Genomic DNA, 19,597 nt, shown 5'->3' on the forward strand with positions numbered 1-19,597 from the left:
AAAGGCTCACACCGCGTGATTCAACAACACGTCCCGCAGAGAAAGCAAACCACGGAGGCAGTGACAGGCTCGGTGGGGCCACGGGTTAGTGGGGCGGGGGAGGGGTAGGAGGGACATAGAGGCTGTTTATTTATTTATTTTTAATATATTTTATTGATTTTTGCAGAGAAGAAGGGAGAGGGATAGAGAGTTAGAAACATCGATGAGAGAGAAACATCCATCAGCTGCCTCCTGCACACCCCCCACCGGGGATGTGCCCACAACCAAGATACATGCCCCTGACCGGAATCGAACCTGGGACCCTTGAGTCCACAGGCCGACGCTCTGTCCACTGAGCCAAACCGGATAGGGCCATAGAGGCTGTTTAGAGCAATGAGCCCACTCGTGTGCTCCCGGATGGTGGCTACGTGGCCTCACGCACTGGTCAAAACACACAGAAGTGCAACACAAAGAGCGAGCCGTCACGGAAACCAGGGACTTCAGCGAACAATCAGGTACCGATATTGGCTCATCAGTTGTAACAAATGGGCCTCACGGAGCGTGTCATTAGTGGAGACTGAGGGAGGGACAATACAGGCACCCTCTGTACTTTCCACTCAATTTCTGTCCGTCTAAAGCTGCTTTAAAAATAAAATCTGTTCAGCCCGGCCGGCGTGGCTCAGTGGGGCACAGGCCCGGGTTGCGGGCTCCATCCCCAGTGGGGGGCGTGCAGGAGGCAGCCGATCCATGGTTCTCTCTCATCATTGTTTCTCTCTCCCTCTCCCTTCCTCTCTGAAATCAATAAATATATTTTTAAAAATAAATAAATAAAATCTATTCTTTTTAAGAATAAAAATATCCTCTCTTGCCGCCCATAGCACCCCCTGGCTCCCATTTGTTTATGGTCTTGTTTGTTTTCCTTGCCCGAGACGACGTATCCAAATATGCGCCGTATTACTGAGCCACGTCGAAGAGACGGCTGCCTAGGTGTGGTTTCCCCCCGGAGTTTTACGGTCTTGCATGTAAGTCTTGAACCCATTTTGAGTTTGTTCTTGTGTGTGGTGTAAGAAAGTGGCCCGGTTTCATTTGTGTGTGTGTATCTGTCCAGTTTCCCCGGCACCATTTGTTGAAGAGACTCTGTACCCCATGGTATGTCCCGGCCTCTTCTGTTACAGGTCAGTCACACATAAAGGTGCATGTTTGCCTCTGGGCCCTCTATCATGTCCCATGTACACATGTGCCTGTTTCTATGCCAGTGCCACGCTGTTTTGATCACTATGGCCTTGTAGCATCGAGCCTGCAACCCAGCAGGTGCCGGGGCCGGGATCGAACCCTGGCCTCCTGGCTCCTAGGTCGAGGCCCCACCCCTGAGCCACGGGCCGGGCTGTCACTGTGTCTGGGGAAGGCCCACCCCTGAGCCACGGGCCGGGCTGTCACTGTGTCTGGGGAAGGCCCACCCCTGAGCCACGGGCCGGCTGTCACTGTGTCTGGGAAGGCCCACCCCTGAGCCACGGGCCGGCTGTCACTGTGTCTGGGGAAGGCCCACCCCTGAGCCACGGGCCGGCTGTCACTGTGTGTGGGGAAGGCCCACCCCTGAGCCACGGGCCGGCTGTCACTGTGTCTGGGGAAGGCCCACCCCTGAGCCACGGGCCGGCTGTCACTGTGTCTGGGGAAGGCCCACCCCTGAGCCACGGGCCGGCTGTCACTGTGTGTGGGGAAGGCCCACCCCTGAGCCACGGGCCGGCTGTCACTGTGTCTGGGGAAGGCCCACCCCTGAGCCACGGGCCGGCTGTCACTGTGTCTGGGGAAGGCCCACCCCTGAGCCACCGGCCGGCTGTCACTGTGTCTGGGGAAGGCCCACCCCTGAGCCACGGGCCGGCTGTCACTGTGTCTGGGAAGACCCACCCCTGAGCCACGGGCCGGCTGTCACTGTGTCTGGGGAAGGCCGGCTGGAGCGCCGTGGCTGGGCCGGGCCGGTTAATGATGCTGCTTCTGGTGATCCGTCCACGGAGCGCGTTTTTACCGAGTGAATAACACGCGCCAGGCACCGTGCTGAGGGCCAGGCGGTGTCCCGAGGCCCCTGCCGGGCACAGAGCAGCCGAACCCCGAAGCTCGAGCCCCGAACCCCGGGAGGATGTGGGGCGAAGGGCGCGTGGGGGCGGGGAGGCGGGCGCTGTCAGGAAATGTCAGTGAATTCTGTGATGCGTGTCCCCGCCCCCCGCCCGCCCCGCCCACGACCCCGAAGGAGGCGGGCACTCCGCGCGCGCACCCGCGGGGACTTCCCCGCCGCCCGGGGTCTGGGGAGGACGCGGAGGGTCCCGCCCGGCGCGTGGGGAGCAGAGTGTCCAGGCCCCACGGCCCGCTCCGCCCGCCGTGCCCGCTCCGCCCGTGGTGCCCGCTCCGCCCGTGGTGCCCGCGCCCGCGGGAGGGGTCGCCGCGGAGCCGGGAGCGCGGAGCCGGGAGCGCGGAGCGGCTGCTGGGGCCCACGGCCCGCGTCCCGACCGGAGAGGGGACCCCAAGCTGCCAAGGTAATGGGGGCCGCGGGGGGCGGGGACCGGAGAGGGGACCCCCAGCGCGGCGACCGCCCGGCCGGCGCGCCGCGGCCGCTTCCCGGAACCCCTGCGGGGCGCGCCTTCCCCCCGCGGCCCGCGGGCGTCGGTCCGTCTGTCCCGGCCGCGCTGGGCTGGCCTCACCCTGTCCCACCTGGACCCGCACCCCCTCCCCCGAGGATGCCCAAGACCCTCCCCCCACACCGGGCTCCGGGCTCCGGGCTCCGGGCGCCGCGGGGGGCGCGGGCGGAGGGGGGCGCAGAGGAGCGGCCGGGCCGTGTCCCAGGTCCTGCGGACCCGTCGCTGGGGAGCTGGAGGAGGCGAGAGGGAGGAGGGGACCCCGTCCAGGGTCGGACAGGACGAGGAACGGGGTGCGAATCGAACTGCGTTTCCACCCCGAGCAAATGGACCAGGAATGAACCTCAGTTCTGGCCTCACCTCTGCCGGGGATGGCTCTCCGGGAGCGGCCAGCTGTCACCTCCTCTCGGCAGCCCGTGGCCTCCTGGTCCTGGTGTGTTTTCCTGGAGGTCTCACCAGCGCGGGGGTCAGAGCTGAGCGGGGAGGGGGCAGAGGCCGGCTGGGGAGTCCTGGAGCCCCCCCCCACGCCCCCTCTCCGCTGAGTGTCACCAGCCACACTGGCCGCACACACCTGCCCTCAGGTGCAGGGAGGAGCAGGGCCTCATCAAACATCTGTGTGGCTCTTTTATTCGTATCTGCATTTCCTCTAACGTTTCTCGGGTATTTATTTTGAAAGTGAAAGAAAATCGGCCCGGAATTTGGCTCCTATGACTTGACAAATGGCAATTTGTCTTAAAAAAAAAAAAAAGAATTAGAAGAGCCATCGTCCCCGAGGTACTGTCTGAGGAGTGAAGCTTTTCTTAACACCCGACCCCACGCCCCCACCTGCACACGGAGCCACGTGGGCCTTTTCCGGTTTCGGGTGTAAGCCGTCCCTCCAGGGAGGGGCCGTGGCGTATATATTCTCTGACTCTCGGTCATTACATTTCACCAAATCTAAAATGCTGTTGAGCCCCAGCTGGTGTGGCCCAGTGGACAGAGCGTCGGCCTGCGGACCAAAGGGTCCCGGGTTCGATTCCGGTCACGGGCAGGTACCTCGGTTGCAGGCTCCTCCCTGGCCCGGGCCCTGGCCGGGCTGGTGCAGGAGGCAACCGATCAATGTCTGTCTCACATCGATGCTTCTCGCTGTCTCTCCCTCTCTCTTCTACTCCCCCTAAAACCAATGGAAAAACATCCTCAGATGAGGCTGAACAAAAAAAAATAAAAAACGCGGTTGAGTGTAAGATGCCCTTTTACTTCCTGTGACCGAGTGAGAAAAGCGCTGTCGTCCACGCCGCACGCACCGTGGGGCGCACGCAGGTTTCAGGGTGTCCGCCTGCCAGGAGGAAGGGGGCACTTCAGTCTGGGAGACACCGTCTGCTCCGAGGGAGCGAGCGGAGCTCAGCCGCCCTCCCGGGACTCCCGCTGCTTTGAGGGATGCACCGGTCCCACGGGCTCGGCAAGAGGGGGGCTCGCGGTGGGATGGCGCAGGTGGGCCCAGGTAGGTGCTGGGAACCGGAGGAGAAGACAACCGAGAAAGAGCGAGCCCAGCTGGGGCTGCAGGAAAACGCACGCCGCCCGCCCGCCCCGTGTCCCGCAGGCCGGGGCGCTCCAGTGTACGTGGGAGAGGTACTCCTAAGCATTGCCGTCGCTGTGTTAGCTCTGAGGTTGGAAAAAGTATGTAAAATGTGCGTGTGCACAGCCACCAGAAACTAGACCGGGAATCGGCGCAATTGAAAATGCCCCGGTGAGGAGGGAAGGAGGGAGGGGCCTTCGCACGCTTGCGCTCTCCTTTTCTTTTCTTTTTTATATATTTTATTGACTTTTTACAGAGAGGAAGGGAGAGGGATAGAGAGTTAGAAACATCGATGGGAGAGAAACATCGATCAGCTGCCTCCTGCACACCCCCCACTGGGGATGTGCCCGCAACCAAGGTACATGCCCTTGACCGGAATCGAACCTGGGACCCTTCAGTCCACAGGCCGACGCTCTATCCACTGAGCCACACCGATTAGGACTGCTCTCTCCTTTTCTGACAGAGCATCAGGCCCTTCGTGCTGGTCAGAGGCCAGGGTGGTGGGCAGGTCCCGGGGCGAGCAGGAAAAGCCAGCCCGGACCAGGAGACCCTCCTGCGGACCAGTGGTGGCCAGGAGCCGGGAACCGGCCCGCAGGACACTCCACAAAACCGTCCCGGAGGGTCCAGGCGTTCGCACCGAGGTGCACCCCCTTGTCCCCATCCCGGCACCACCCTCTGAGCCAAAGTCTTTACAGAACAGCCCAGCCGGCCACTGTGGCTCAGGGGCCGAGATCAACCTGTGAACCAGGAGGTCAGGGTTCGATTCCCGTCAGGGCACGTGCCCGGGTTGTGGGCTCGATCCCCAGTGGGGGGCGGGCAGGAGGCAGCCGGTCCATGATTCTCTCTCATCATGGATGTTCCTATCTTCCTCTCCCTTCCTCTCTGAAATCAATAAAAATATGTTTTAAAAAAATAAGCAAAGCCTTTACAGAACAAACTGGAATCGGGCACCGTTGTAAGAAGAGTCAAGACTTCACGCCGCTGCATCGCTGCATCGCACTAACGGGTGACAGCCGCCGGTCCCAGCGAGCGAGGCGGGCGGAGACGCGGGGGAGGACGGGTACCGGCCGTGCCCGCAGGGAGTCTGACGGCAGGAAGTAGCGCTCTAGTTCAGAAGGAAATGGCTTGCGATCGCCTCCGGTCCTCCACCGACTCGATGACAATAAGAATTCAGCGAAACTCGCTCAGAGGTGAGAGAGTGTGGGGACTGAGGTGGGAAGGAGGCTGCAGCCTCGAGAACGAACTGCCGACGCTGGGAACATCCCCACAGCGGACACAGGAGGCAGCCGCTGGGCCCCGCTGGGCGAGCACATGTCACCGCGGCGGCGGCAGGCGGCATTGGCCCACAGACGGCGGCATCGGCCCACGGACGGCGGCACCGGCCCCGGACGGCGGCATCGGCCCACGGACGGCGGCATCGGCCCACGGACGGCGGCATCGGCCCACGGACAGCGGCATCGGCCCCGGACGGCGGCATCGGCCCACGGACAGCGGCATCGGCCCCGGACGGCGGCATCGGCCCACAGACGGCGGCACCGGCCCACGGACGGCGGCATCGGCCCACGGACAGCGGCAGCGGCCCCGGACGGCGGCATCGGCCCACGGACGGCGGCATCGGCCCACAGACGGCGGCATCGGCCCACGGACGGCGGCAACGGCCCACGGACGGCGGCACCGGCCCCGGACGGCGGCACCGGCCCACGGACGGCGGCATCGGCCCCCGATGCCGCGGGGACAGGGCTGGGGTCTGAGGAAGAACCTGGCGTGGCGCACACAGCCCGCCAGGCCTCGGGGAGCGGCTGCCTGAGGGGGACCCGCCAATGGACCGCAGGTGCCACACCCACGGGAGGAAGGAGAGGGCGTTGAAACGAAGCACAGAGGGTCCTCGGGCCGAAGACAGCGCGTTCCCGGGGGAAGTGCCCGCACAGGCGCCACCCGTCCAGCGGCGGCCTCTCCGTCAGCGCCTTTTTGGGGCGTTGTAAATCGCTCCTGAGCGTCCTTCCAGCTGAGAGTGAAGTTCTCCACCAGGTGCGTGCTTTCCCGCCTGCTTCCGTGGTGCGGCCACATCCAGCCACGGGACGCCGCTGCCACGGGCGTGGGGAACCCCCGAGGCCACGGCCTGGAAGAGAGGGTCCCGGCGCTCCCGGCCCGAGGGGCGCCCGCTCAGGACGGACACCCAGGCCGGAGCACCTCCCGCAGGCACCGGGGCCCTCGGCCTGAAGGTGCCGGCCCCACGCCCAGCGGGTGGGCTCGCGGGAGTCACCTCTCCCTCCCCCAGGACCTGCCCCAGGCCTCGGCCGGCTGACCGTGTCCGAGGGCCCTGACCCTCTGCCCCGCCGTCTGGGATCGGGGGGGGGGGGGGGGGGGCCTGGATGCCACCCCCGGGGAAGCAGGGGGCCGCTGCCCCCTCCCTGCACACACCCCGGGAGGCATCGCGGCCACGTGGGCTCCCGGCCGTGGGGTCCCGGGCCGTGGGGGCACCCTCAGCCTGCAGAGAGAGGACGGGGGAGCCAGGCCGAGTGAGCCGAGCCCCAAGCCCAGGGCTCGGGGTCCCGTGGGCCCATCAGACGTCACTGACAGAAGACCATGTGGAGATGAAGTCGTTCGGAACTTGGCACGGCCACCCGGGAGCAGCCTCCACGTGTGGCCCTCTGCGCACGGGCCGGGGACAAAGCCGGGTGCGGGGCCAGTGGCTGGTCCGCCGTCTTCAGGGGCAGACGGGCAGCTTCGTGAGCCATGTCGGGCGGGACGCCAGGGCGAGGCAGGGACCTGCTGAGCCAGGAGAACCCAGCCCCAGGCATTCCGTGGGAAGCGGGGTGTGAGCCCCACGGGTGTGGCTGAGCATTGACCCACGAACCATGAGGTCACGGGTTCTATTCCAGGTCAGGGCACATGAGGAGTGGGCATGGGAGGCGGGTTGTGGGCTCGATCCCCAGTGTGGGGCGTGCTGGAGGCAGCTGATCAACGATTCTCATCGTTGTTTCTATCTCTCCCTCCGCCTTCCTCTCTCTCTAAAATCAATAGAACATATTTTTAAAAAGAGGGGGGGGGGTGTGAGTCACCAGGAACACGAGGGGGAGGGGCATTTCCTGGGTCCCGGGCCCAGAGTTGGAGAGCAGACTTCTTTGTTTATTTCCTCAAAAATTTTTTAAATCTTCATTGTTGAAAGTATTACATGCGTCCCCCTTTTTCCCCATTGACCCCCCACCGCCCCCAGGCCTTCAGCACCCTCTTGTCTGTGTCCACGGGTCATGCAGGCATGCACACAGGTCACCTCCCCGCCTGCCCTCGGAGATTTGGAGAGCAGACTTCTCGTTGTGTGGTTGTGTGTGTATGTGTGTGGTTGTGTGTGTGTGTGTGGTTGTGTGTGTGTGTGGTTGTGTGTGTGTGGTTGTGTGTGTGTGTGGTTGTGTGTGTGTGGTTGTGTGTGTGTGTGGTTGTGTGTGTGTGGTTGTGTGTGTGTGTGGTTGTGTGTGTGTGTGGTTGTGTGTGTGTGTATGTGTGTGTGTGGTTGTGTGTGTGTGTGTGGTTGTGTGTGTGTGTATGTGTGTGTGTGGTTGTGTGTGTGTATGTGTGTGGTTGTGTGTGTGTGTGTGGTTGTGTGTGTGTGTGGTTGTGTGTGTGTGGTTGTGTGTGTGTGTGGTTGTGTGTGTGTGGTTGTGTGTGTGTGTGGTTGTGTGTGTGTGGTTGTGTGTGTGTGTGGTTGTGTGTGTGTGTGTGGTTGTGTGTGTATGTGTGTGTGTGGTTGTGTGTGTGTGTGGTTGTGTGTGTATGTGTGTGTGTGGTTGTGTGTGTGTGTGGTTGTGTGTGTGTATGTGTGTGTATGTGGTTGTGTGTGTGTGGTTGTGTGTGTGGTTGTGTGTGTGGTTGTGTGTGTGTGTGGTTGTGTGTGTGTGTGTGGTTGTGTGTGTGTGGTTGTGTGTGTGTGTATGTGTGTGTGTATGTGTGTGGTTGTGTGTGTGGTTGTGTGTGTGTATGTGTGTGTGTGTGGTTGTGTGTGTATGTGGTTGTGTGTGTGTGGTTGTGTGTGTATGTGGTTGTGTGTGTGTGGTTGTGTATGTGGTTGTGTGTGTGTGTATGTGTGTGTGTGGTTGTGTGTGTGTGTGTGGTTGTGTGTTTGTGTGTGTGTGTATGTGTGTGTGTGTGGTTGTGTGTGTGTGTGTGGTTGTGTGTGTGTGGTTGTGTGTATGGTTGTGTGTGTGTGTGTGGTTGTGTGTGTGTGTGTGTGTGTGTGTGTGTGTGTGTGTCTCTCTCTCGGCTGCGGAAGGCAGAGCCAGCTCGGTAGGTGCAGACGCGGGGGGCGGGGCCCAGGAAGAGCCCGCGGGCTGCAGACCTGCACCCAAGGCCTTTGGTGGATTACCTCCCGCCCACCCCTCAGCAGAGGCCCGGGCCGGTGGGCACAGGGAGCCGGCGGGGGGGGGGGGGGGGCATTCTGCCATCTGGTGCCCGCGGCTAAGGACTGTCCCCGCCACGCCCGCCTCTGCTGGGGGAGGGGGAGGCGCCCGGGTGACAGACAGCGCTGTGGGCGCTCCGAGGGGGCGCGGGGTTAGGGGCTGCGCTGGGGCAGAGGGGCCTGGGATCTTGGGGGGGGGGGGTCCAGGTCCCTCGAGGGAGCACCTGCCGGCACCCTGCCCTGCCCCCTGCAGGCAGGAGGGCTCGTTGAGGGGGCCGGGGACGCCCCGCATCCACAGAGCCCCCGTTTGGATGCGGCAGAAGCTCTGCGGGGGGACGTCCCTCGTCACCCCGGAGGAAGGGGGCTTTCCGAGGAAAATGCCGTCGCTGAGAAAGACTTTTAACTGAGAAAACACACAGCTCAGAGCCTTCGGCGTGGTTCGAAAAAACAAACAAAACCCAGCGTAAACAAATCGATGGGCAGCTGACAAGGAAAGGAGAGAAAAGGGGTTCTCCCCCGAGGGCTGGGCCTCCCCCCCGCCCTCCCCACCCTCCCCCACCGCGGGCCAGCGTGTAAGCTGCGGCCAGCCGGGCGAGAACGCGGCCTTTCCCATCGGAATCGCAGCCGCTGCCCTTCCAGACCCGCCTCCACTCCCGCCCTTGGCTCTGCCCGGGTCCTGTCTCCTGCTGGCTGACTTCCCGTTGGTTCAAGCCCGAGGGAGGGGAGGGCGGGAAGACCGCGGTGGGTCTGTTCTCCGTCCTCAGCGCCCTCCCTGCACGTCCCCTCCGTCCGTCCGTCCGTCCGTCCGGGGCTGGCTGAGTCTGGCTCCGGCCACAGCCTCACGGGGGCCTCTCCTCCCGGAGCCCTGAGTTGGCACCGTCCCTTTGCCCCTCGAACCCAGGCTGGGAGACAGCCCCGCCGTGGTGCCTTTCGCTGCTGCATGCACAGTTTGCCTCCATCCTGTTCACACATCTGGTTAAAGACTGTCTCACCATTTCCTAACGTTCAGGTGCCGTTTGCTGTGGGGACTCTGACTCACAGGCCCTTGGGCCGTCCGTCCAGCCTGGAGAGTTCCCCTTCACTCAGACACGCCCAGGAGCAGAAGGACGCGTGTCCATTCAGCACAGGAAAGAGGAGAAGCAATTCCAGTCGCCGTCGTAGGGACTAGGGATATGAATGATGCTCGTTCGCAGAGGAGGCAGGGCGACTGCTTAAACACAACAGGAAACTGGTGCTGATGTAGGCAGATGCCCCCCCCCCACCCCCGCCGTACGTGTGTAAGTGGGAAGAGCAGGGGCGGGACAGGCCACGGATATGCCATCTTTTATATGAAAACGTGGGAGAAAAATAGGTTTGTTTTGCTGATGCATAAAGGTATTCTGAAGGACTCACCAAAAAAAAATTATAGCTGGCTGGTTGGCTCAGTGGTTGAGTGTTGACCTATGAACCAGGAGGTCATGGTTCCATTCCCAGTCAAGGTACATGCCGGGTTGCGGGCTCGATCCCCAGTAGGGGGCGTGCAGGAGGCAGCCGATCAATGATTCTCTCTCATCATTGATGTTTCTATCTCTCTCTCCCTCTTTCTTCCTCTGAAATCAATAAAAATATCCTATATAATCCTATATAATAAAAGGCTAATATGCAAATCAACGGAAGGGCCGAAAGACCGGTCGCTATGATGCGCACTGACCACCAGGGGGCAGACGCTCAACACAGGAGCTGCCCCCTGGTGGTCAGTGCGCTCCCACAGGGGGAGCGCTGCTCAGCCAGAAGCCGGGCTCAGGGCAGACGAGCACAATGGGAGTGGCGGGAGCCTCTCCTGCCTCCACAGCAGCACTGAGGATGTCCGACTGACAGCTTAGGCAGGGGGCAGGCCTAAGCCGTCAGTGGGATATCCCCCGAGGGCTCCCGGACTGTGAGAAGGCTCAGGCCGGGCTGAGAGACCCCTCCCACGTGTACGAATTTCATGCACCGGGCCCCTAGTAATAAAATAATAATAATAAAAGTAGTTTTCTAAAGGAAGCAAATCTCTTCAGTGTCTACTTTTTTGTGTGTTTAAAATTTGGGAACCAGATAGCTGTGCTACCTGCTCAAGATTAAAATTAAAATCTCTTCCTGCCTCGGTGGGGACTCGGTTGCTCGTGGACGTGGGGGATGGTCCAGCTCCCAGCCGTCTCTCCTCATCTGGCCTCCGCCCATTTGAACGAGACGCTGCCGAATTTTGATCGCCCGATATTGATTCCCTTTCAGATGTGAACGTGAGGAAGGACGTCGGAAGCAACAAAGATGCTGTGGGCCCGCAGTGCCGTTGCGATTAGACTGGCTAGTTTGTATCTCGTGGGTAAGGGACACTTTTTATTGTCGCTCTTGTGGGAGCCAGCCTGTGACGCCATCGTCACTGAGCCCGGGATGGGGGCGGGGGGGGAGCGCAGCACGCTGAGACCCGGTCTCGGCCTGCCCACGGTCCAGGGCCAGGGGAAGGTGGACAGGAGGCCGGTGCCGATAGGTTCCTGCCCCACGGTTGCTTTTAGGAAAACAGACACAAACAAGAATGGCTGAAGGCTCGCTCAGGACGGGACCGCGCCTATGGGCCTGGGAGAGCCGTTTCTCTTAGCGCCTCCTCGGGGTCCCGGGGGAGTTAGTGCGACTCCGATTCGGAGCGAGGCCAGGCCCTTACCTCCGACCAAGGTCACCACACTGGAAGGCAGCCCTGGACCTGGGCGTGACGCTCCGTTTATCGTGGGTGTTCCCTCCCGTCATACGTGTGCCTGGCTCCCGCTCCGGTGACTGCTTTAGCATGCCTGTGTCCCCTGTCTGTCCTCTGTCCGGGCAGGACTGCCCGTCCCTGCCGTGAATCTGCAGCAGCCGTGGCCTCCGCGGGCGGAAAATGTCCCAGCTCCCCGTGACATCCGAGGGCAAAGGACAAGCGAGTCCCCATCCCCTGCACCCTTCGCCGCCCCCCCCCCACCCCCCGCCCTTGGTGCCATCCTCACCTTTGGGGTTGATTAACGAGCAGCGTGCTTCTTTACGTCCGGAGGCTTCTCCAGGCGGATGACTGCTTCTCGGGACAGCCCCTCCGCCCGCCCGGCAGCCCCCCCTGGGCTCAGCATCCGCTCCCACGCCGCCCTCCTGTGGGGTCCACGCAGCACAGGGAGGTCTCCGTCCGTGCTCCCACGCGCGTCGGGGAGAAGGCCCGACGCGGACGGCGCGTGTGCACGGAGCCCCGAGAATGTGCCGTCTGTCTAACGTGGCTTTCTTCCTCCTAGTGCACGTGGGGCCCGCGCTCGCTGCTCCCCAGGCCTGGTCTGGTAAGAGACGCCCCTGATGGACTAACGGCTGTAGAGGGGCGGGGGGGGGGGGGGTGGCCGTTCAGACGTCTCAGACGTGGGAAGTGTTCTGTCCGATCCCAGACCTGTGGCCCATTTTGTTTGAATCTTTTTCTCAAATGCTTGTCTCTGTAAAAGGAGCCAATCGGATGCTCCCATTTGCCTCACAAAATTATTGTAAGAAATGAACCCCAGAGGCCATTGTCAAACCCCTTAGAAGACTCTCCCGTTTAAAACCCCTTCATAGAAGGAGACGCAGGCTATGCCCAACAGAAAATGATCCAGAAACAATTCCCCTGCATTTGGCATTCCCCGCCACCTACTCCATGCCTGCGCCAGATAAAGGAAAGTACATGTTTCATTGAACGTATGGGGTGACGCTGGTTAATGAATGTATACAGGCTTCGGGTATACAATTCTACAGCACATCATCTGTCTATTGTATGGTGCATTTACCACCGCACGTCGAAAATCATCTTTAAACTAAACTTCTTGCGCACACATGCAAACCTGCCCACCAACCCTCCCTCCGTGTTACATGCGTGTCCAGCTGAGAGGGTCTGAAGCGCCGTGAGCAGATCAGGCAGCTCTGACAGGCGTAGCTTCCGAGACTTCCAGCTCCCGGGCCCGGCGCCTAGCACTGGGTGCCTCCGGGCTCAGTCTCACAGCCTGCAGAATGGGTCCGCAGCGCCTACGGCAGCTTTGCTGTGGGGACTCTGCCTGGGGCACAGGTTCTTCTCCCCCTGCCCCGGGGACGGGGAGTGAGGTCAGTGGGGGATTCCCAGGAGGAAGGGTCGGGAGAGGAGTTGGAGGGGAGCTGGGGGGCCGGGGGGCCAGGACGGCACGGGCATTGGGTCCAGGGAGCCACTGAGCTGGATCTGTGTGCGCGTTGCCGGCGGCCTGTGTGTGCCCTGAGCGCGCCTGTGTCCTGTGCTGCTCTTGGCTAATGCGATCAGGAGAGCTGCTTCCTTCCCGAGGGTCCCAGAGCCCCGGGCTGGCTCCGGGCTGCTTTGCCGGGAATGTGGGCTCCCGGTCCCAGGGGCGGGCTGGCTCCGGGCTGCTTTGCCGGGAATGTGGGCTCCAGGTCCCAGGGGCGGGCTGCGTGGCCAGGACCCGGCCCGGGCTCCCTGTTAAGCCTCGTGTGGTTTTTCTCCTGCTTCCCTCTAGTGTCTTCGGATGAGTCCTGCATTTTCAGCCTGACCTTGAGGAATTTCCGGCCAATCTTATCCTGGGAATTAAAAAACCGCTCCATTGTGCCAACTCACTACACGCTGTGGCACACGAACATGAGGTCAGTTTCACGTCTCGTTCTTCTCTGCTGAATAAGTTACCTTTCGACTTGGTGGGAGGGAGGGTCCACTCTGAGACAGAGCTTCTCTCTCTCTCTCTTTCCCCCTCCCCACTCTCTCTCCCTCTCTCCCTCTCTCTCTCTCCCTCTCTCTCTCTCCCTCCCTCTCTCCACCCCTAACCCCCGCTCTCTGTGGGCGGGTGTGTGTGTGTGTGTGTGTGTGTGTGTGTGTTATTGGGAGCTTTAAAAACCCAAAGACAAACGCACATCCTTGTTTAACTGAATGGAACACTTGGGCAGGTCCCGGCCTTTTGGGACAAAGCTCACGGTGGTGACCAAAGCCAGTTCCTGCACTCAGAGCCTCAGGAGCAGAGAACGATGGTGTGTGGTCCCCACGGTCCCGTCCTCATCCGGGACGCCGGCTCTTTAAAAGGGCGCCCTTTCCTGGGACAGGCGTCCAGAGGCCTGGACCAGCGCCAGGGCCGGGCTCGCTTTGCTGAGCTCGGGGAGACGGAGGCGCAGGGCAAAGCTCCCGGGCCCAGAGTCCGAGTGGGTCGCCCTGTGGCCCTGTGACCCTGTGGCCCTGTGGCCCTGTGACCCTGTGGCCTTGTGACCCTGTGGCCCTGTGACCTGTGGCCCTGTGACCTGTGACCCTGTGACCCTGTGACCCTGTGACCTGTGGCCCTGGCCACAGAGCTCCGTCTGAGCTAAGCCTTCCGCCTCGGCCTTGCGGGGCTAACGATGTGGTGGACGTGCCTCCTTTGCTCTCCCCTCCCCGCGTGGGGCAGTCACCCCAGGTCCCATCTGGGCCCAGGAGCCCCACAGCGTGTCCTTTGGCTCTTTGCTTATTTGGCATCAGGCTATTGCCACTCCTGACAGACACTGGCGCCTTTTGTAAACTATATTTTTATTTCAGAGAGGGCGGGAGAGGGAGAGGGAGATGGAATCATTGATGATGAGAGAGAATCATGGACCGGCTGCCTCCTGCACGCCCCACACTGGGGGTGGAGCCCACAACCCGGGCCTGCGCCCTGACCGGAATCGAACCCTGACCTCCTGGTTCCTAGGTCGACGCTCAGCCCCGGAGCCGGGCGGCCGGCCGGGAGGGCTCTGGGAGCCTCTGCAGTGGCCCGTGTGCGCCGCTGCCTCTCCAAAGCCGAGGAGACCGAGGGCCGTGCTGCCCTCATGGCCCTGGCTGGCTGGGCACAGGGCCTTGGGGTCCTCAGCTGGGGAGAGACGGGGTCTCGGCGGGGCACCCGCGATTGCCCGGGAGGGGCAGGGAGCCCCAGGGCCTCCCCCATGAACGCCCCAGGTTCGCTCGCTCATCCATCGGCGGGTGTTTCCTGAGCGCCTGCTACATGCAGGGGACAGCCGTGGCCCCGGCCCTGCCTGCTGCAGACACCCCGACAGCGGGCGCAGAGGCAATAAACAAATCCCGGTTCCCTGAGCAGGTGGGACGTGCTCTGAATGGACACGTGCAGGGAGGGGGACAGGGGAGAGAGACTGGGCCCCGGGCGCACCCAGACGGCGTCTCCTCACGTAACACCGCGTTCCTCGCCCGTTTCCCTTCCCGTCGCAGTGAAAGAGAAGTCCCCCTGGAGCTGGTCCCGGAGTGCGCCAACATCACGTGGCCCTCCTGCGACCTCACGCACCACTGGCGCAGCCTGGCCGAGATGTACCTGCCCCGGCTCGTCGGGTCCCGGGGCAGCGCCACGCTGGTCGACTGCGGGGGCTCCATCTACCCGGACGTGGACAGTGAGTTCTCCCGCTTCTCAGCCTCCGTGTCGCCAAGCTCAGAGTTGTTTCCTGCCGGGAAGCAGGCGGGTCTGCACAGGTGCGGGGCCTCGGCCCCGGCTCCCCTCCCGCCAGCCGCTGCCCGGCTCCGTGGCCGAGCGGTTCCGCTGCTCTGAGCCTCGGTTTCCTGTCCGGGCCGCGGAGCGGCTCCCCGGTGGGAGGCAGACACGGGCAGTACCACTGCTGCCGGTTGGCTTGTTCTTTTGTTTTGTTTTATATTTTTTTATTGATTTCAGAGAGGAAGGGGGGGGGAGAGAGAGATAGAAACATCAGCTGCCTCCTGCACGCCCCCCACTGGGGATCAACCCTGCAACCCGGGCCAGTGCCCCGACCGGGAATCCAACCGTGACCTCCTGGTTCATAGGTCGACGCTCAACCACGGAGCCGCGCTGGCCGGGCGGTGTTGGTTTGCTTCACCGCCTGACGGGAAGCGGGAGCAGGGTCCCCACCCCGGCCTGTTACCTGAGCTGTCACCCCTCTTGGGGCCAGTGTTCTCCTGAGTCCCGAAACGCTCCCCCAGATCGCATCTCAGGAGCCTTTTGACATGTGGGCGCCCGGGAGGGGGTGGGCATGCCCGGGGCCCAGGCTCAGACACGGCTGTGCCCGGCGGCCCTGCCCTCCCTCCGCTCCTGACGGCGCCTGTGTCCACAGCCCCACGGCAGTGCCGGCGCCTCAGCCAGGCCCCTCGGCCTCTTGCTTTCTCAGTGTCCGCACTGCAGCTGTTCCCGAGGGAGAGGCTCGGTTTTCGCTCCTGTGGAAGGCGGCGAGGCGTGCTCAGCAGAGCGCTGACTGACAGCCGTCTGCCCCGGGGCGGGCAGCGCAGATGGGAGGAGGCCCGGAGGCGGGCGTTCCTGTGGGTGTGTCCCCGCCGAGAAGGGCGTTGAGGAACGCTTGTTAAAGTAATAATAAGATGCCCGGCCGGCGGGGCTCAGTGCTTGAGCGTCGACCTGTGAACCAGGAGGTCGAGGTTTGATTCCTGGTCGGGGCACATGCCCAGGTTGTGGGCTCGATCCCCAGTGGGGGGCGTGCAGGAGGCAGCCGATCCATGATTCTCTCTCCCTCTCTCTTCCTCTGTGAAATCAATAAAAAAATATATATATATATTTTTAAAGAAAGTAATAATGAGATACCATCTTTCAAGACTCCCAATGGCAGGTATTAAAAATATATAAGTGCCCAGGTTTAAAGGAAAGGTGGGGCATTTGCTTTGGCACCGTCTTTCTGAAGGTATCGCTGTGCGTATTAGAAACCTTAACACCTGCCTGCCCTAACCCACAATTCCCCTGTGGTAGTTTATCCTAGAGATGATGGGCAAAAGCAAAGATTTAGCTCCAAGGATATTCATTGATACAGATTCTATTCAATAAAAATGAGAGTCCGCCTAAGTGTTCAAAGCAGTGAGTCCGTTCAATTGCGGTGCAGCCGCCTTGCAGGAGAGAATTCGCCGTGAGAAATTGTGAGGAAGGTCAGGGGTCAGCCGACTCTCCGTTGGGGCCAGAGAAAAACACGTTAGACTGTGTGGGCCACGTGTGGTCCCTGTGACATAGTCTGTTTACAACCTTTTCAAAGCTAAAAACCCTCCTCAGCGTGCAGGCTGTGCCGAAGTTCACCCACAGGCCAGCGTTTGCCAGCCCTTCACATAGATAAATGTATGCGCTGATATGTTTATGAAATAAGTGGAGACATGTACCGTGTGAAACAGTGTGGGTAAAGAAGGGTTTGATTTTAGCCTAGGAGGGTGTGTGTGTGGGGGGGGTGGGGGTGCACACCAGTTCCGTTGATATATGTCTGTGCATGTTTACACGCATGCAGTGGAGACAGAATGACCGACCACGTTCAGAAACAGTTGTCGGTATTCTCCGATGTTTCTGCCGTGGTTGTATGTTACCGTTGTTCTTAGGGTTTGGCCGGTGACTCGGGCTGTGAAGGAATTCGCACGGAGAGAAGCGGTGCAGAGAGGAAGTTTTTATTACTTTCCGAGGGAGGAAAGGTCCGAATACCGCTGCTGGTTGGTTCAGGGCAGGGAGCAAAGGGCGGCCTGATCTCCTAAGCAGTGGCTGTTGCTAAGCAACAAGGAAGGGTGGGGGTTAGGGGCTGGGTTGAGCAGATACCAGGGGCTTTCCTGAACAGTTAGTTTGTTTTCTAGGAACCAGGCCGATGCCCTAGGGAAGTGTCTCACCGCTGTTTCCCCCAACCCTGTAAAACATGCTTAGAGCAAAGGTTATGGACTTCAACAGAGGCCTGTTTGGAGGGGAGGGGGAGGGGACTTTCCTTCTCACTAGAGAGTCGTTGGTGTGAATTGCCCCTGAGTTGTAGAAACAGCAGGGAGGTGGGGGGGATGCAAGAATGTAGCCTTGAGAGTAGCTTCTCTTTTCCGAGGAGCCATCCGTCTTGGGGTGTAATTACCAAGTGCTTCTCATAAATGGTGGGAGGCCACAGCCAGGAAAGAGAGAGGCCTTCGTCCCGTCCTTACAATAGTGATGGGGAAGGAAGCCACTTTTACTTCTGTATTTAGGAGATAGCCTGGAAATTGGGCAAGGACTGACTTCTGTCCCACTTCGTGGTAACAGGAAGCAAATCACTTTTGTTGGTCCCAGCGTTCTGTCAGTTAACAAGAGGACTAAAAGAATGCTCCTGAAAAATAATTAAAAACAAGCAACAGCCAGGCCTCAGGGAGGGCCGCAGGCAGGTTGGAAAGAAGGCAGCCGGGCGAAGGGAGGCAGGCCCTCTGGGGACGCGGGCGCGACCGCCGGCTGGCAGGGGGTTGCTTCTCACTTTGTTTCCTACGCAGTGACTCTGGAACCGCCCGAGTTCGAGATCGTTGGCTTTGTGGACCACATCAACGTGATACTGAAATTCCCACCCTCCTTGCCCAAGTTGCCACCTGGGGAAGGATTGTGGCTTCACCTGTCACTTTCCATAGAAGAGGAGTCAGAGGGGATTGTGAAGAAGGTAAGAGGTCAGAACAGTTCTGAGTGGGTGATGACACTCTTTTACATATATATACTAGGGGCCCAGTGCACGAAATTTGTGCACTCGGGGATGGGGGGGTCCCTCAGCCCAGCCTGCACCCTCTCGCAGTCCGGGAGCCCTCAGGGGAAGTCCAACTGCCGGCTTAGGCCCGCTCCCCGCTGCACTCTCCATCTGTGAGCCGGGCTTCTGGCTGAGTTCTACAACTCAGGGATAATTGACCACCAGGGGACAGCGCCTGCATTGAGCGGGATCAGGCCAAAACCAGCTCTCTGACATCCCCCAAGGGGTCCCAGATTGCAAGAGGGCACAGGCCAGACCGAGGGACCCCACCGGTGCACAATAGGGGATGTGGGAGGTTGGCCAGCGGGGAGGGACCACGGGAGGGCTCCAGTGCATGTCCAGCCCGTCTCACTGAGTCCCAGTTGGCCAGACTCCAGTAGCAAGCTAACCTACCGGTCAGAGCGTCTGCCCCCTGGTGGTCTGTGCACGTCATAGCGAGCGGTTGAGCGGCCTTAGCCTATCATTAGTATATTATGCTTTGATTGGTTGAATGGCCAACCAGTTGACTGGACACTTAGCATATTAGGCTTTTACTATATAGGCTATACACTTTAAAAAAAAAATAAAGTTATTTCGCCCTAGCCAGTGTGGCTCAGTGGATAGAGCATCAGCCTGTGGACCAAAGGGTCCCGGGTTCGATTCCAGTCAAGGGCATGTACTTTGGCTGCAGGCTCCTCTCTGCCCCGGGCCCCGGTCAGGGTGTGTGCAGGAGGCAACCAATTGATGTGTTTCTCTCACATTGATATTTCTCAGTCTTTCCCTCTCTCTTCCACTCTCTAAAAATCAATGGAAAAATATCCTTGGGTGAGGTTTTAAAATAAGTAAATAAATAAAATAAAGATAAAGGTATTTGTAATGATTTGAGCAATGAGACCCGAAGCGTCGAGGTCAGTGTGGTCTGATTTCAGGAAAGAGGTCTCCAGCGTTCATTCATCGTGGAACTACACGGGCTCGGCCCGCAGCACAGACTCCTCCGGGAATTAGCCGTGGGCGGGGACACACAGGAGAGAGAGGCACATGGTGCCGGCGGGAGAACAGGCAGAGCTCCGCACTCCAGGGAGATCTCGGAAGGGGTCGGTTTAGCCTCACGTAAAAGGCATCTGCCTCTCCCGCTCCTGCCCCCACACTCTGTACGGGGAAGGGCCGTCCCGCAGCTCTGCTCCCTCCCCCTTCCCCGAAGGACTAACTGGAGGTCAGGAGCCTCCGTGTTTCCAGGGTCAGAGAGACCTGGGTCTTCCGGGATTTGTTCTCTGGATTAGTTCCCTAAGAGCATTGGAATGAGTCCGGCCGGTGTGGCTCAGTGGTTGAGCGTCGACCTATGAACCAGGAGGACACGGTTCGATTCCCGGTCAGGACACAGGCCCGGGTTGCAGGCTCCATCCCCACTGGGGGGCGTGCAGGAGGCAGCCGATCTGTGATTCTCTCTCCTCATTCATGGTTCTGTTTCTCTCTCCCTCTCCCTTCCTCTCTGAAGTCAACAAAAATGTATTTTTTTAGAAAGATGCTGGGATGAGGGAAGATGGGCAGCCGTGCTTGCTGGTGGGCCTGGCCAAGAGAGCGGCCCACATTTGCATCAGGCGGGGCATTCCAGGCAGAGGGCAC

General features: G+C 60.6%; 1 protein-coding gene across 2 annotated transcripts in view; it reads left to right on the forward strand.

The window, feature by feature from the left end:
• The first annotated feature begins 2,219 nt into the window (after positions 1-2,219).
• The window catches only part of LOC307096917 (interleukin-10 receptor subunit beta-like), a 45,416-nt gene continuing 28,038 nt past the window's right edge, over positions 2,220-19,597 (forward strand). The window contains exons 1-6 of one of the 2 annotated variants that reach the window (XM_079766642.1): positions 2,220-2,507; positions 10,805-10,895; positions 11,821-11,862; positions 13,048-13,171; positions 14,748-14,923; positions 17,754-17,914. In XM_079766642.1, coding sequence (XP_079622768.1) covers positions 10,841-10,895; positions 11,821-11,862; positions 13,048-13,171; positions 14,748-14,923; positions 17,754-17,914 — 558 coding nt within the window. In that variant the 5' untranslated portion in view covers positions 2,220-2,507; positions 10,805-10,840. The remainder of the gene's footprint in view (positions 2,508-10,804; positions 10,896-11,820; positions 11,863-13,047; positions 13,172-14,747; positions 14,924-17,753; positions 17,915-19,597) is intronic. The other variant, XM_079766644.1, reaches the window with a different exon arrangement.

This window comes from Cnephaeus nilssonii (assembly GCF_951640355.1).
Source record: "Cnephaeus nilssonii genome assembly, chromosome: 3".
Lineage (NCBI taxonomy): Eukaryota > Metazoa > Chordata > Mammalia > Chiroptera > Vespertilionidae > Cnephaeus > Cnephaeus nilssonii.